We start from the raw sequence: 15,717 nt of genomic DNA, 5'->3' as shown, positions 1-15,717 counted from the left end.
ACAAATAGCCAGGCCCTGGGTTGAGGGGCCATATGGGCTGGGAGTTTGAGCCTCTCTGATTCCCTGTGTGGTTTTGGGCAAGTGTTTTCCCCTCTCTGAGCTTGTTTCTTCTCCACTGGATGAGGGCAGTGGCTAGAGCTGGGCTGGAAGCACCCATTCCACTGGAGTAGTCCCACACACCATGGAAAGAGGCCCTTCCACCCACTGGTTCCCCTGAATAAGGACCGGGCAGCAAACTGTCCCCAGAGCCTCTCAGGCCCTCCTTTTCCTCTAAGACTGGACAAAGAGAGGAGAAGTTCAGGCGAGGGTGGTGGCCAGGTTGGCCCAAGAGCTGACAAGAAGCAATGGCTTGAAGCCTTGACCTTTTGGTCCAGAGTGAATGCTCCGGTCATGGGACAGCTCAGAATAGCCAGAGACACTATATTCAGCTGTCGTGGGAGGTCCCAAGATCCCAGGCCCAGAGAACAGGCCCTGGGAGGAGCTCTCACCAGGCACCTCCCCTCTCCCTACCTCTGAGAAAACCCACCTCCTTCTCTGAGGTTCAAGCCAGTTCTCTCCAATGCTCCTAGCAGATGCCAGGCCTCCTGCCCTGAGTCAAGGAGCACTAAACTGCACCCAGTATACCAGCCTCCAAATAGTCTGAGGTGTCATGACCTGAGCCAGCCTCCCACCTTCAACAACCTGTGAGTTTGGTAAAGCACTCCTCTCTGGGCCTCAGCTTCCTCATCTGTCATAATTTCAGCTCCTATTATATTCAACACACAGAAGTGTAGAGTCTTGAGAGGGACACAAATTTGAATCAAGTAAGGCAGTTAATTAGCATTTTACTATAAGTGAAATAGCTTTTTTGACAGAGAAGACCCTGGTTTTGAACCCTCACCTAGCTTGTGGGGTCCTGGAAGGCATCCCCAAGGAAGTGATGTTTGAGGCAGGATGTGAAGAGTGAAGAGAGGTGAATCAGGAGGAAAGAGTGCTTCAGAGGGAATAGCAAATGCAAAAGCCCTGGGGCAGGGAGAACCTAGCATATTCGGGATGCTGAAAAGGAGGCAGGTGGCTGGAGCTCAGTGAGTGATGGAGAGAGCCAGGCCAGAGGAGGCTGGAGAGGCAGGCAGGTCCTGAAAGGCTGAGGTATAGGCAGGAAAGCACTAAAACAGGCAAGACAGTGATCTGCAAAGACCCCTGTGATGGCAAAGTGGAGAAAGAACTGGGAGGGCCAGGCTGGGGGTGGAAGAGCAGTCAGGAAGCTATTGGAGAGGTGGACCAGTGGGAAACAAATGGTGGCTTGGACCAGGATGGTAGACATAGAGGTATGACAACGGGGTCTAGGAATAGTCATGAAGTAAAACGACAATATAACCAATAGAGTAATAACAGCAGCCAACGTTTTTTGAGCACTTACAGCATGCCAGGCCCTGTGGCCCAGAGCTCTTCACATATTACCTCGATTAATCTTTACGTCAATCCTCTCAGTATCATTTCCATTTTAGAAATAAAGAGGCCAAGAGACTGTGACTAGGAGATGACTGGCTTCTGATTTTCATGATGGTGTGGGGACATTGAGGACGGAGTGGGAGATACCATTCAAAAACATAAGTACCCCTGGCAAAGATCATGGGAAGAACACTGAATAGGGGACACATTTTGTTGGCGGGGAGTACATGGGGTGACCTGGAGGGGAGTACACTCAACCCCTTCTCCCCTTCACATGGGGACCTTGTCCTGGAAGATGCTTTGAAGGTGAGAGGGCAAGCTGCCTAGGAAGTCCCTGACCCCAGTCTGTCCCCACTCCCTCCACATTCTATGCCAAGATTCTAAGATCCCTGGGTCAGTTGGAACCAAAGGAAAGAACAGAAGTCAGGCCAGTCGCTGGCTGGACTCTTCACTGCAGCCAGCAAGTGAATTTCCTTCACAGGGAGTTAAAGAGGAGGCAGGGCTGCATCAGGTCCCAAAGAGGTGGGGACAAGGCAGAGAGAGACAGAGACAGAGAGAGAGAAAGGCATGGAATCAGAGGAGAAGTGGGCAGTGTGGTGGACAGAGGATGCCTCCCCCAGTTTGAGGATCATTTGTACTTTCTTGACATTTGGAAGGTCAAATGACTCTGGGGGACAAATATGTCACACACACACACACACACACACACACACACACACGGAGGATACCCTGGGGCCTGCAGCTCAAACCCTTGGCCCTGACCTGACACAGAAGGAGGTTCCTGGTGACAACATGTAAATCACAAAGCCAAGCACCTCAGATCTGAGCTAGCTCATAAAATGGGAGGAGGGCAGGTTTCAAGCCAGGCTGCCCCTAGCTGCCCCAACATACCCCTCCTTCGTTCTCACCCCTTCAGGACTTGCACTGCTTACACTGCCCATCCTCTGCCATCTAGCTGGCTGACTTCTATCTGCCCTCAAAGCTTGCCCTCGCATTACCTCCTCTGGGGCAATTCCTCTACCTCATCTTCCACTCTGTATTCTGACAGAACTCTGTACTCCCACTGCCCCAGGAAATTCCTTCACAGCCCTGACCACATCATCCTTGTCTTGTGCGTGTCTGTGGCAACCCCTTCAGAATATGAGTTAGGCTCATCCCATGCCAGCTTACCTCCCCAACCCTCACCCTTAAGTCTTGGTGCCCAGGGAAGCATAGGAGAGAAGGACCAGGGAACCAGCTGCTGCAGGTAGCACCACCACCCCTGCAGAGCTCAGATGGGACTTCCACTCTAGTCAAGCAGTCCCTAACTTCCAGGGCCAGCACCAAAGCTGGGGGTGAGGTGGCAGCTCCTCAGGGAAGTGATCTCACCATCTGGTCCACAAACCAACAACTAACCAGAGCTAGAACAGTATTTCTACTGGAGATGGGAAATGGAGAGCAAAACCCCTCACTAAAGCAGCTAAGTCCCGGGATCAAGGCAGCAAGCAGGAAGCTGGTCTGGAGTTTCATTGTCCTTGAAGTACATTCACATCCAGGCACACACACGGTCTCTCACACACAAGCTCATACAGCAACACTGACACATAAGCCAGGGTCTCACACATACACACACACACACACACACCATATAGTCACACACGAGTCCTCACACACACAACCTCACACACAGTCTCTGTCTACACCAAGCCTTACATACACACAGCCTGTCACACACTCCCCCCATATACAGCCTCTCATACAGAAGGTCTCATGGACATGCACACACACAGCCTCACATGCAAAGCATCACATACACATATACTTTCACACATGCACACAGTACTACACTCACACAGCAACACACTCACCTCCAGTCTCTCACACATTCTCAGAATCTCATACAGACAGCATCTCCCTTACACATACAGTCTCTCTCTGTTTCTTATATACGCACTCTCCCACACAGTCTCATTCTCACACACAAAGTCCATCTTTCAAAACACACAGAATCTGTCTCTCTCACATCCACACCAAATTTCTCTGACACAGAGACTCTCTTGCACACTCACAGATCTCTCTCACGTAGTCACTGTCTCACCACACACATACCCAGAGTCTCACTCACACATATTTTTATTCTCACACACAGACTCTCTCTCTCACACACACATGAAGAGTCTCACACCCCCACAGAATCTCTCTTACACACACAGCTTTCCTTTCACACACATATACAATGTCATACACATATAGGACTCTGGTCTATAATCTAGAATAAAAACTTAAATCCCGACCCACCAATATGAGGAGGCTTGGTGCCCCTTGAGGGGGAGGGGTAAGCAAAGGTGACAGCAGCAGCAGAGCAAAAAGATGGAAGGAGGGAGGGTGGGCAGAAGGCTGGGCCCTGCACAGATGAGCTGCAGAGAGGCAGCGCAGTGCAGCTAGGCCACCCGGGCAGGCGTGTGGCGGGAAGCCTGAGTTCTAATCCCAACTCTGTCCTCAGTTCCTGTGTGTCCTTGGGCAAGTTTCTCCCCTTCTGTGCCTCAGTGTCCTCATTTGTCACTCAAGGGGCTAGGAAGAGACTACAACCATTCTGTGAGGTTACTAGGGAAAAAAGGTGGCAGAGATAGGCTGAAGGGTACCTTCTAGCACCCACCATTATGCCCCTTAAATTGTCCAGCTTTTCCCTCAGAGTCTGCTCTTCAATGGACACTCATTCAAGAGAATCAAGACTTTTCTGTGAGGTGTGTACACCAACTAGACTAGCTGGTCCATTTGTCTGTATTGCATGAAGGCCACTGCACTGTAGCTTAGGAATATCTGGAGGGAGGAAATGAACAGGAGGGGGACTGGAACATGCCCCATATGACCCCTGCCTCCCTGACAAGGGTCAAAACCCTAAAGCTGAGCCCAAGGGTGGAAATAGGGGTGAGGGACCCACCTTCTGCTAGGGAGTCAGGAGGGTGAGAGGACAATGAGGAAGTTGGGCCTAATCTTTGCTTTCTAGTGGCCAGAGACAAGGGGGGAAATGATGATGCTGTCCAAGGTCAAATGTGGGTTGAACAGGCAGCTGCTCTAACCCAAGCATTTGCCCAGCATGCCCCCTTCCAACATGTGCTGGTTCAACCTGCAAGTGTCCCTCCTCCCACCCCTCTCCACAGCTCCGCCACAGCCTCCAGTTACATAATCCTTTGGCTGAGGGGGCCAGTGTCAGGAGAGAGGAGGAGAGAGGAAGTCTCTGAGCCCCTGTCCACTCTAGGGAATGGGAGGGAGCTGGCAGACAGCTCAGGGGAAGATGGGGTCCCTGGAGACCTGGGTTCTAGTCCTGCTTGGCCTCTAGCTTCCTGACTGGCCTTGGACAGGGTTCTCAGTGGTAAAACCAGGGGCCTGGCTCTCTTCTTATGACCACCTTCTACACACACACTTGTTCTAGAATTCAAGGTATAAGACTCTGACATACTGCCCCCTCTGCCACATGCTAAAACATGGAGTATTTCATCCAAGTAACCAATCTACCATGCCTGTACCTCAAAATAGCCTTTCTCTGCTGTGTGGGATCCTCAGTGCCCCCAAGTCCCCTCCCTCACTGGTCCTCTATAGACACTTCTGCTCCGCCCCCAGCCCCAAACCCCACCCTCATGGCTTTTGCTCAAGCTCCATAGGCAGGAGGGAAGGGATATGAAGCAGTAAAGGCCAGCAGAGCAGAGGCAGGGTTTTATCCCATAGGGGGCTGGGGAGGGGCACTCACAGATGGAGGAGGACTTTGCTTAAATTCAGCTGGGCTGAGCTCTGCCCCTCTCTTTCTTCCTAAGGGCCTGTTCAGGCCTCTGAGGACAGAGTGCAGCACAGGCCAGGGGTGTCTCTCCCAGAGCAGGGGTTATTGCCAGTGCCTCCCTTTGGGCTCAGCTACTGACAGCCCAGCCACAAAGGCCCCTAGAGCTCGCCAGACCCTACATTGTACAGATGAGAAAACTGATCCAGAGAGACCATCTGTGGGGCCAAGGTCAGCAGCAGGTTGTCATTCTTGCCCTGCAACAAGCTACTATCTCTAAAGGGGAGTGTCCAACAAAGACACGCCCACCTCTCACACACCTTTTCCTAGCAGGTTCTCCCTAAGGGCTACCTCTCTGCCTCTCCACAAGTCCCAGTAAAATCACAAGCATGAGCCCAATGGACCCTTCCAACATCCTCCCCTTTGGACAAGACAGTCTGTTTCCAGGAACAGGTTCCAGAGGGATCACCCCCACACACATACACCCAACTGTTGTTATTGTGTGTCGTCACTCTATTTATTCCAAGCCATAGTGACCCCACAGGACAGAGTGAAGGTGCTCCCGCCCAGGGTAGGCTAAGCTGTAATCTTTACAGGAGCATATCACCAGGTATTTTCTCCCACTGAGATGTTTGTGGGTTCAAACTGTCAACCTTTCAGTTAGCTTAATCATTGTGCCATAGGGCTATCAAACATTAATTTAGCCATAAAGATTCCCCCTTGACCATCTCCTTAGAACAGCCTGGGGTAGGGGAGGTCTGTTTCTGTGCTAGGCCAGGCCTCAGGCCCTTCTGCAGCCCTGTCAGCTGCCAACTCTCCTTCCCTGGGAATGGGGGGGGCATTGTCCTTAGCTTCCCACCCCAGCCACCATGTAGAGGGCAGTTCTGTATCATGTCGTCCTATTGTACAGGGGCAAAGACACAAATGCACACACAGGTGCTCATAAACACTCCAACATACACACATGCTCACTCATTCCCACTACATACTTCACCACCCAAATACACACCAGCACACTTACATAAACATGCACCCTCTACTCACACACACCCCCATTCATACTTACTCAGACATTAAAATCGGAAATACAGACTCTCACATACATACAAAATCAGTCACTCTTGCAAAATGCCACCCTTTCTCTCTTACACACTTGTACATACACATACATCCCTCAGTTCTGCACTCCCTGGGCGCCAGTTCTTGAATCCACACTTGCTCGAGTGGAGGGAGAAGACGTTGCTTTCCCCGCCTGCTCCTCGGAAGAGGCTGTCACTTACCCGCGCATAGCGGGATGAATAGGGATCCTCAAACAGCGCCCAAATGCGCGGCTGCCAGCGGCGCCAGAAGCCGCCCGTCCGTCCGTCCGGGGAGTCGCTGAGCGCCAGGCGCTTGGTCATTTCCAGCTCGTCCTCGCCGTCGCCCGAGTCGCCTGGGCCGTCGGCGTCCGCGTCGTCAGCACTGTTGTCCAGGGGCGCACCGCCAAAGCTGTCGAGTGCCTCCTCGGCGTCACGGTGCTGGCGGTACGTCATCCAGCAGCAGGGCTCCACGTCGGTCTCGTCGATGCCCCAGAAGGCCAGCTCCTCCTCGTAGAGCGGCCCGCACACGTCGGCCGGGCAGTGCAGCTTGCCCGTGCGGTAGTAGTTCAGGATGTGCGCGAAGACGCCTGGGTGGCGGTCGAAGAAGAACTCGTCTGCGCGCGGGTCATAGTCGAAGTGGCTGTGGGCGTCGGGCTCCGCCAGCCAGGCAAGCCGCGTGCCGGGCAGCGTGCGCAGCGTCGAGCGGTACGTCTGGTGGCGCGTGCCGCCCACGTTGATCACGATGCGCTCGCTTTCGTCCCCTTGGCCCATTGCGGCGCCCCCTTAGGCATGGCGCGGCCCAGCGACACCCATGGGAGCAGCCGCCAGGGGGAGTCAGCGCCGGGGAGGGGGGCGCGAGGCCTCCTCCCCCCTCCCCCCAGCCGTCGGAGGAGGGACAGAGGAACTTGGCTCTGGTCACCCCAACGAGCGACCCAAGCTTCTCGGGGAGCTTTCTGTAGGGTGCTGGTCCAGGGGAGAGTGCGCGAGATCCAAAGGGTCCCCAGTCGCCAGATGTGGGAGGGAGCTGGTCCGGCTGCGGAGGAGGCAGAGGAGGGAGGAAGGGAGGGAGAGGGGCGGCGCTCAGCGGCAAGCCCCAGGAGGAGGAGGAGAGGGGCGGGGGGGCCGGGCTCCCTTTCCCATCTCAGCGGGAAAATGGAGAAATCCACACAAAGCTTTTTTGGGGATGGGGGGAGGCCAGCTGCTCCCGGTGCTAGACAGACTGACTAGCCCCTGGCAGGGGGAAGGGAAGAGAGGGGGCCGGGAAATCCGCGCTCCGCTGTATGGTGGTCGCTGCAGCGCGCTCTCGCCTTGGGAGAGATGGATGCCGGCTGCCTTCTTCCCTGCGTGGCCGGGCTGCAGCTCCGGGCGCAGGGCGGGCTCCGGCCCCCTCCCTCTCTCCTTGCCTGGCTGCCTGCTGCCCACCGGCAGCGGGAGGGCCCGCCCGCCCTCCTCGCTCCTTCTCCCCGCCTCCCGGAGATGGCGGGCCCCCTGGGCAGGGGCGCCCGGGGTGCCGCTAGGTGCAGCGGCAGCTGCGCGCTGCGCTCGGTGCGCTCCGGCTCGAGCTAGGGCTCCTGTGGGTTGCGCTCCGACTCTGGCTCCGGCGGCGGTGCTGAAAGGACAGCTCCTGAACTGGGGTTTTCCGAGCTGGTTTAGGTCTGTGGGGCTGCTGGGCACTGGTTCCTGTGCCTCTGCGCCCTGCGCTCGGTGCCCTGCTTTGGGCAGGCAGTTGGCACTGCCCGCAGAGGCGAGGGGCTGCGGCGGTCGGGCCCTAGAGGCGGGGGTGGAGGATCGGGGTGAGGCGAGGCGAGGCCGGCGAGGCCCGGGAGGCGAGGGCGCGGAGCGGCCGCAGCCGCCGCGACGCTGCTGGCGACCTGGCTGCTGCTCGGCTGGCTCGCTTGCTGGCTCGCTCGCGCGGTCCGCGTCCAGCCCGCCGCTCTCCGGACACGGGCACACGGCGTGCGCAGCCGCACTCGCCCCCAAAGGGAGGCGCCGCGCTGGGTCCTAAAAAGCCCTGCTTCCGCGCCCCCCTCCCAGCCCAGCGAGGAGCTGGGCCTCCCTCAACCCTGGCGCTGGGGGCGTCCGCCCCTCACTGCTTCTGCAGCTCCCGGGGGACCTGCCGACGCTCCGCCCTCAGAAGTGCCACTACATGGGCGGGGGTTCTGAGAGACGTCTGGGCCTGTGCCCCGGGTCGGGCTGAGGTGAGAATGGAGTAGGCACCTGTAAAGCACCCGCCCCTCTCCTTCCAAACCAAGGACTGTCTGATCTGCTGATGAGATGAGATGCCGCCGACCGTTATCAGAGACACTTTGACTCCTGACCAATACTGAACCAAAACCCAAAGCAAACCCACTGCCATCGAGTGAATTTCTACTCATAGTGACCCCCATTGGGTTCCCGAGGCTGTAAATCTTTACAGAAGTAGATTGCCCAGTCTTCCTTTCCCAGTGGCTGGTGGATTTGAACAGCCAACCTTCTGGCTAGCAGTCAAATGCCTTAGGCACTGTGCCACCAGATCTCCTTTTTGACTAATATTGACCATCCTAGTAAACCTCTTAATACCAACCCTTTCCACCAAACCTGGATCCTCTTACATGGACTCACAAATAACACCACACATCTTTGACCTCTAGGGCCTTCCACTAACAGCTCCTGTTAGCCACTTTTGACCACTTACTGACACTGGGCCTTCATAACTCTCAACTGACCCTAGTTTTCTGGTAGTCCTCCACTGTGTCTCACACAATGCTGCCACATTGATCACAGCTCACTGACCCTCCCACACTAATGCTGGATGCCCTAGATATAGATACAGATATAGATATAGATATAGATATAGATATAGATATAGATTGCTCTGGTAGCGTAGTGGCTAAGGCACTTGACTGCTAACCAGAAGGCTGGCAGTTCAAATCCACCAGCCACTCCTCGAAAGGAAGATGGGGCAATCTACTTCCATAGTGATACTGCCTCGGAAACCCGAGGAGGGGCTGCTATGAGTCGGGTCTGACTCAACGGCACATAACAACAACAACAACAAATATATATATATATAACATTCTGCCCTTAGAAGTCAGAGGAAGCATATGCTCCTATGTCCTTGGACACTGCCCCCCCCCGACCTTTCCCTTTGAGCTGATGTGTTTGGGAGCTAGGTGGGAGCAGCTCCCTGTTGTGATTCCTACAGCTGCACACAGATACCACATATTCATTCTCTAAAACCTTCCTGGCACATGCTTGCTGCCTGTGGTGCCTCTGTTTACTTAGTTGGGCATCACTGTTTCACTTCTTACTTGTTTCAGGTTCTGTCCCAGGAATGGGACAAACAGGATGAATTAGACTCATCAACTGCCCTTGAAGGGCTCCCAGGCTATTAGGAAAGTGGGCAGGTGGGCCTGGGCAGGGTGGGGGAGGTCAGGTCCAGCTCCAGGAGCAGTTGTGCTGAGAGAGAGGCTTATTGATCCCAATCCAGCCAATCGAATGAAGGCTGCCTGGGCAAAGGAAAATTTAATTAAGAAGTCACAAGGTTCTTCTTTACCTGTTGGCACTTGCTAACTGTGCAGACAGCTGTCCATTTACACAGACCCATACATGTCATTGGAGGCTTGGCAGCCATGCCACAGATATCTCCCTCCTCACTTGGCTAATCTCCACCCAGACCCAGGGAAATCTGTGCATAGTAGGGGAAAGGCTTGGAGGGTTGGAGAGCTATGGGGAGGAGCAAGGAGCAGGGTAAGGGATGAGGGATAGGAGAAGTATAAGGGGAGAGACAGAGGGAGGCAGAATTAGGGACTGAAATAGGGGCAAAGTTGGGGTGAGATGAAGCAAGAACTGGAGTCTAGGGACAGGATGTAACCTTCTCCCTCCCAGGACTGATCTCCATCATTCATTTGGAAAGGAACCATTTCCCTTTCAATGAACCCACCCTATCTCAGAGTAATGCAGGGTCAAGAGTGCTTTTGAGTGCCCCCCTCACCCTCTAAACATGAGAAGGCCTGTCTTGATCCAGCTCATCTTGGCCCAAATTCAGATGCCCAGGATGTAGTCTTTCAATGAGGTCTTCTCAAATAAGGAAATGATGAAACAGAGAAATGGAGAGCCCAGAAGGAAGACGAAAAAGATAGACACAGACACACACAGAGCCACGGAGACGCAGCTGGGAGAAATCAAGATGGGGAGAGACAATGTAGGGTGCTCTCCAAACCTTTCCTTCCTTCTAGCTGGACCCAATCCCTCTCTCCTCCTGAGAACACTTCTGTGTTTCTTGCAGCCCTAGGGGCTCAGGGCTCCACATCTTCTCTCTCCTGCAGGACTACATGGGCGCAGAGTACAGCTCCCCAACCATCTCTATAGCTCATCTCATTTTCATAAAAGGACTATAAGCTCTCCTGGGTTTCTGTATGTTTGCTTCCCTCCATAGTGCCCAGCACACAGTAGTTTCTTACTAATGGCTAGATGGTTTGAGAAAGCCCAGGAGAATACAAGTGTCAGAGATGAAGGAAGTCTGGAAGCCCTAAATGAGGCAGAATCAGTGGAGGGGGCTTGCCCAAGGTCTCACAGGGAGTCAGTGCAGTATCCTGCCCAGGCCACTGTCCCTGATGAGTCAGGATGGGCCAGGCAGTGGGGGAGAAACAGGTGGAGAAGGAGGAGAGGTAGACAGAAAGAGACAAAGGGCTCCTAGTAGGAGGAAGGCTGGGTGGTTAGGGACTCTGGTCAGGCCTTGCCCTGGAAGGCTGTTATAGCTGGAGGAAGAGAGAACGTGAAAGGGTATCATTGCGCCCAAAAATCCTCTAAGAGGCAAACAGAGCAGCCTTGGAGAGAGCAGTGTATGAAGCAAGAGAGGTCAGCTGTCCCGAGGCCCGATGCTGCCCCACTTTAGGGTTCTCACTTTGGTCCCTGATGCTACTACCCCCCAGCCTAGGCCCCACAGAGTACCCCCCTTCTCTATCCTAAGCAGGGACATAAGTGTCCCTTCTCTCACTCCCCCTTCACACAGCTAGAAGGCTGGCATTTTCAGAAAGCCCAGAAAAAATCAAAAGGGCAACACAGAAATAAAAAGTCCCAGAGAAACAAGGGTGGGAGGAGGGGTGCTGACAGAGCCCCAGCTTCTTACCCATAGCCACCAGCCACATACCCGGCCCCGCTGAAGATCTCACTCCTTTTCCATTTTTGAGCAGTGCCCCCTATTCAGAGCCACTTTGCCTCCTCTGTTGTAGAGCAAGGTAGTCCCATAACAGAGGGTCTAGGGGAGCAGTGACTGATGGGGGTGGACAGAATAGCTTTGTTCAGTGGTTAAGAGCATGGGCTCTAGAAGTAGGCTTCCTAGGTTCAAATCCCAGCTCGGCTGTTGACTGTGACCTTGGACAAGTTATTCAGCCTCTCTGTGTCTTAGTTTAAGAGCCCTGGTGGTGCAGTGGTTAAGCACTCACCTGCTAACCCTAAGGTCAGTGGTTAAACCCACTAGTTGCTCCATGGAGGAAGATGTGGTGTCTGCTTTTATAAAGATTTACAGCCTTGGAAACCCTCTGAGGCCCTGCAGGGTCACTCTGAGTTGGAATCCAGTTGATGGCAATGGGTTGTTTTTTTTTTCCTTTTTTTGGTTTAGTATCTCAGTTTCTTTATCTGTTAAATAGGAATACTAATCATTTCTGTATCATTGACCCAATAGTTAAACACTCAGCCGCTGTCTGAAAATTTGGGTGTTCAAACCTGCCCAGCCACTCCAAGGGAGAAAGATGTGGCAATTTGCTCTGGTAAAGATTATAGCCTAGAAACCCTTCTGGAGTAGTTCTGCTCTCTCAGATGGGTTGCTATGAGTTGGAATTGACTTGATGGCACCTAATGACAAAAACAACATACCCTTAACACCTCATCCCTGGAACTCCTCTTATTTAGGCTGGGGAGGGGGATGCTGGGCTCCAGGGAGCTCTGCAGTGGGACTGGGTAGAGGATGAGCTAAGGTTGGGAGTAGACTAGAAAAAGATGAAGGAAGTCCTGAAGCCAAGTTTGGCCTATGTTCTCGCACCTGGAACTTCCAGGCCTTAGATCTGGTCCTGCTAGGCTCTGGAACTTGTCCAAGTCAAGCCTCCAGGCCTTTGTCCAGGTTGGCACATCCTTCACTCAGTTCTTCCAGGTGGACAACATGGCGTTCCTGGTGGGTTGGGGTGCCATCTTGTGGCCATACCTGGAAACTAACTGAAGTTGAGCACAGGCAGAGTTCCCTTTGAGGGGTAGCCCTGTTGCCAAGGTAAGCAGTGAGAGAAATAGGCATCTCCTTTCCAGACAAGACCTTCCTAAAGGTGCCATAGTGGGAATTTAGTGACGACAGCTTGAGCTTGACTAAAACCTTGGAGTGGGCTGAACTGGTCTGGGTTCCTGAAACCCATGGAGTAGGGGCTCCCATATCTCTTAGGGCACTGGAAATCTGGAAAGGGGCTTTGGTTAAGAATATTCTGGGAATGTGGTGAGGTGTCTAGACCAGTGTTTCTCAACCTCTGTATTATTAACATTTTGGTCTGGATAATTCTTTGCTGTGAGAGGCAGTCCAGTGCATTGTAAGATGTTAGGCAGCATCCCTGGTCTCTACCCGCTAGATGCCAGTAGAACCCATCCCCCAATTGTGACAACCAAAAATGACTACAAACGTTAGCAAACGTCCCCTGGAGGGCAAAATTTTCTCCAGTTAAGAACCACTAGTCTAGACACATTTGGTTATAAATTCTATTTTCTGCTTACTAGCTTTATAAACTAGTCATTTTCCATCTCTGGGCCTTCCTTTCTTCATCTCTCTAAAGGGAATGATATTTTGTGAAGATTAAATGAGGTGGTGCCTCACAAATACCAACTTCCTGTCTTGACTTTCCTTGGGCTACCAACCCTCTATGACCAGTTCTTACTCATCTTGCCTCTCCCTCATGGACTTTTGCCTTCCCTTACAATATCCCTCAGGGTGTCACATAGCACTGGGAGCAGAGCATCAACCTTCTCAGGGCTTGGCCCTTGGGAAGGTGGTTCTTGATGATGCTGTCTCTGGCTGTGGGCTGGGGTGGGGAGGTGGGGAATGATGATGACCGTGGTACACGGGGCACAAGGACAGTCAGAGGCATATATCTATAGGGAGGAAGAGTGGGCTTTCCAAGCATGTCCCCAACAGGACTGGACAGGGGCCAGTGGGTTCTCCTCCCAGAAGCAGCTATAGACACCTGGCTATCTCAAGGGTCTTCCCTCTGAGACTCCTCTGATAGGGAGAGCTTTGTGAAGCTTCCTGTGTGGGCTTTTCATGGGTACCTGTGTGTGTGGGCTTTTTGTGGGCACCTGTGTGTGTGTGTCAGCCTGCATGTGAGCATGGCCAGCAGTATGCAGGGGCTGGTCCAGATTTTGTGGATCCCGAAGCTTGGACATTTTGGGGAGCACTCCTTAAGAAGTTAAATGTTAAGGAAAAAAGGTGGGTACAAAAGAGAATGTTTACTTAGCCTTAGAAAAGCAATGAGGGCCAAATATAAAGTTCGAAAAGCTGACTAAATACCAAAACTCACAAAACAGGAAAAAAAATAGTTCAATAATTTTATTAACTAGCCTGACACACATATACAATACTTTTAAATAAATTATATTTATGTGGAGGCATTCAAAATGTTAATAAAAATTGCAACTTTGTCAGGCAATTATAGAATGGTGTTCAGTTAACAAAACAACATTCGTTTTATGTAAGCTACATCAAAGATGAAAACTCATCATCCCCATTTAATTGTGTGTGTGTGTGTGTGTACCAGCAAGAATCTGCTTTAAATTTCCATGACAATTTCCAGCTCCAATACAAGTTAGTGGCTACTGAAAATACCACCAGGAAAGGGCTATTTAAAGAAACATTCAAGAAATGCAAGGGACCCAGAATAGCCAAAATAATCTTAAAAAAGAAGAAGAATGCTGGAGAGCTTACATTTCCCTATTTCAAAATTTACTGCAAGGCTGCAGTAATCAAGACTGTGGTACTGGCTCAAGGATAGATATATAGATCAATGGAATAGCACTGAGAATCCAGAAATAAGCCTATACATTTATGGTCAATTGATTTTTAACAAGGGTACCAAGACAACTCAATAGGGAAAGAATGGTCCTTTCAACAGATGGTGCTTGGACAACTGGATATCTGTAGGCAAAAGAATGAAGTTGGACACCTTCTTGACATGTTGTTGCCATTAGGTACTATTGAGTCAATTCCGACTCACACTGATCCTGTGTACAACATAACAAAACACTGCCTGATCCTGCAACATCCTATAGTTGTTGTTATGTTTGAGCTCATTGTTGTAGCCATTGTGTCAATGTGTCTCATTGAGGGTCTCCTTCTTTTTCACTGACCCTCTACTTTACCAAGCATCATGTCCTTTTCCAGGGACTGGTCCTTCCTGATAACATGTCCAATGTACATGAGATGAAGTTTTGCCATCCTCCCTAGAATTCTCACCATCCTCTCTTCTAAGGAGCTTTCTGACTGTACTTCTGGCATTCCATGGTATACTCAATGTACTTTGTCAGCACCTTAATTCATATGTATCATTTCTTCTTCAGTCTTCGTTATTCATTGCCCAGCTTTTGCATGCATATGAGGTGATTGAAAATACCATGGCTTGGGTCAGGTGCACCTTAGTCCTGAAGGTGGCATCTTTGCTTTTGAGCACTTTAAACAGGCCTTTTGCAGCAGGTTTTTCCAGTGCAATACGCTGTTTGATTTCTTGACTGCTGCTTCCATGAATGTTGATTGTGGATCCAACTAAAATGAAATCTTTGACAACTTCAATCTTTTCTCTGTTTATCATAATATTACTTGTTGGTCCAATTGTGGGGAGTTTGTTTTCTTTACATTGAAGTTTAATTCATATTGAAGGTTGTAATCTTTAATCTTCATCAGTAGGTACTTCAAGTCCTCTTCACTTTCAGCATGTAAGGTTGTGTCATCAGTATATCACAGGTTGTTTATGAGTCTTCTTTCAATCTTGATGCCATGTTCTTCATATAGTTCAGCTTCTTGGATGACATACAAAAATTAACTTAAATGGATCAAAAACCTAAACGTAAGAGTTAAAGCTATTAAACTCTTAAAAGAACTTGGGTTATACAATAGTTTCTTATACATGACACCAAAAATATAAACAACAAAAGAAAAAAACTGGACTTCATCCAAATTAAAAACTTTTGTGCTTCAAAGATTTCTATCAAGAAAGTGAAAAGACATCCCACAGAATGGGAGAAAATAACTGCAAGTCATAGATCTGATAAGAGTTATGGTGTTGTTATTGGGTGCTGTTGAGTCGATTCTGACTCATAGAGACCCTGTGTACAACAGAATGAGACACTGCCTGGTCCCTCATTGTAGCCACTGTCAGTCCATCTCATTGAGGGTCTTTCCCCTTTTCTCTGACCCTCCACTTTACCAAACATGACATCCTTTTCCAGGGA

At 51.3% G+C, this 15,717-nt stretch overlaps 1 protein-coding gene across 1 annotated transcript in view; it reads right to left on the bottom strand.

The window, feature by feature from the left end:
• Positions 1-7,032, bottom strand: part of KCNC1 (potassium voltage-gated channel subfamily C member 1) — a 53,210-nt gene extending 46,178 nt beyond the window's left edge. Inside the window, exon 1 of the mRNA XM_007955592.2 lies at positions 6,463-7,032. Within this exon, the coding sequence (XP_007953783.1) occupies positions 6,463-7,032 (570 nt within the window). The remainder of the gene's footprint in view (positions 1-6,462) is intronic.
• Positions 7,033-15,717: the final 8,685 nt, after the last annotated feature.

The sequence above is a fragment of the Orycteropus afer genome, unplaced genomic scaffold, assembly GCF_000298275.1.
Source record: "Orycteropus afer afer isolate SDZICR_OR568_19922 unplaced genomic scaffold, OryAfe1.0 scaffold00014, whole genome shotgun sequence".
Lineage (NCBI taxonomy): Eukaryota > Metazoa > Chordata > Mammalia > Tubulidentata > Orycteropodidae > Orycteropus > Orycteropus afer.
The sequence above is the reverse complement of the archived record's forward strand: the minus strand, read 5'-3'. Positions and strand labels throughout refer to the sequence as shown.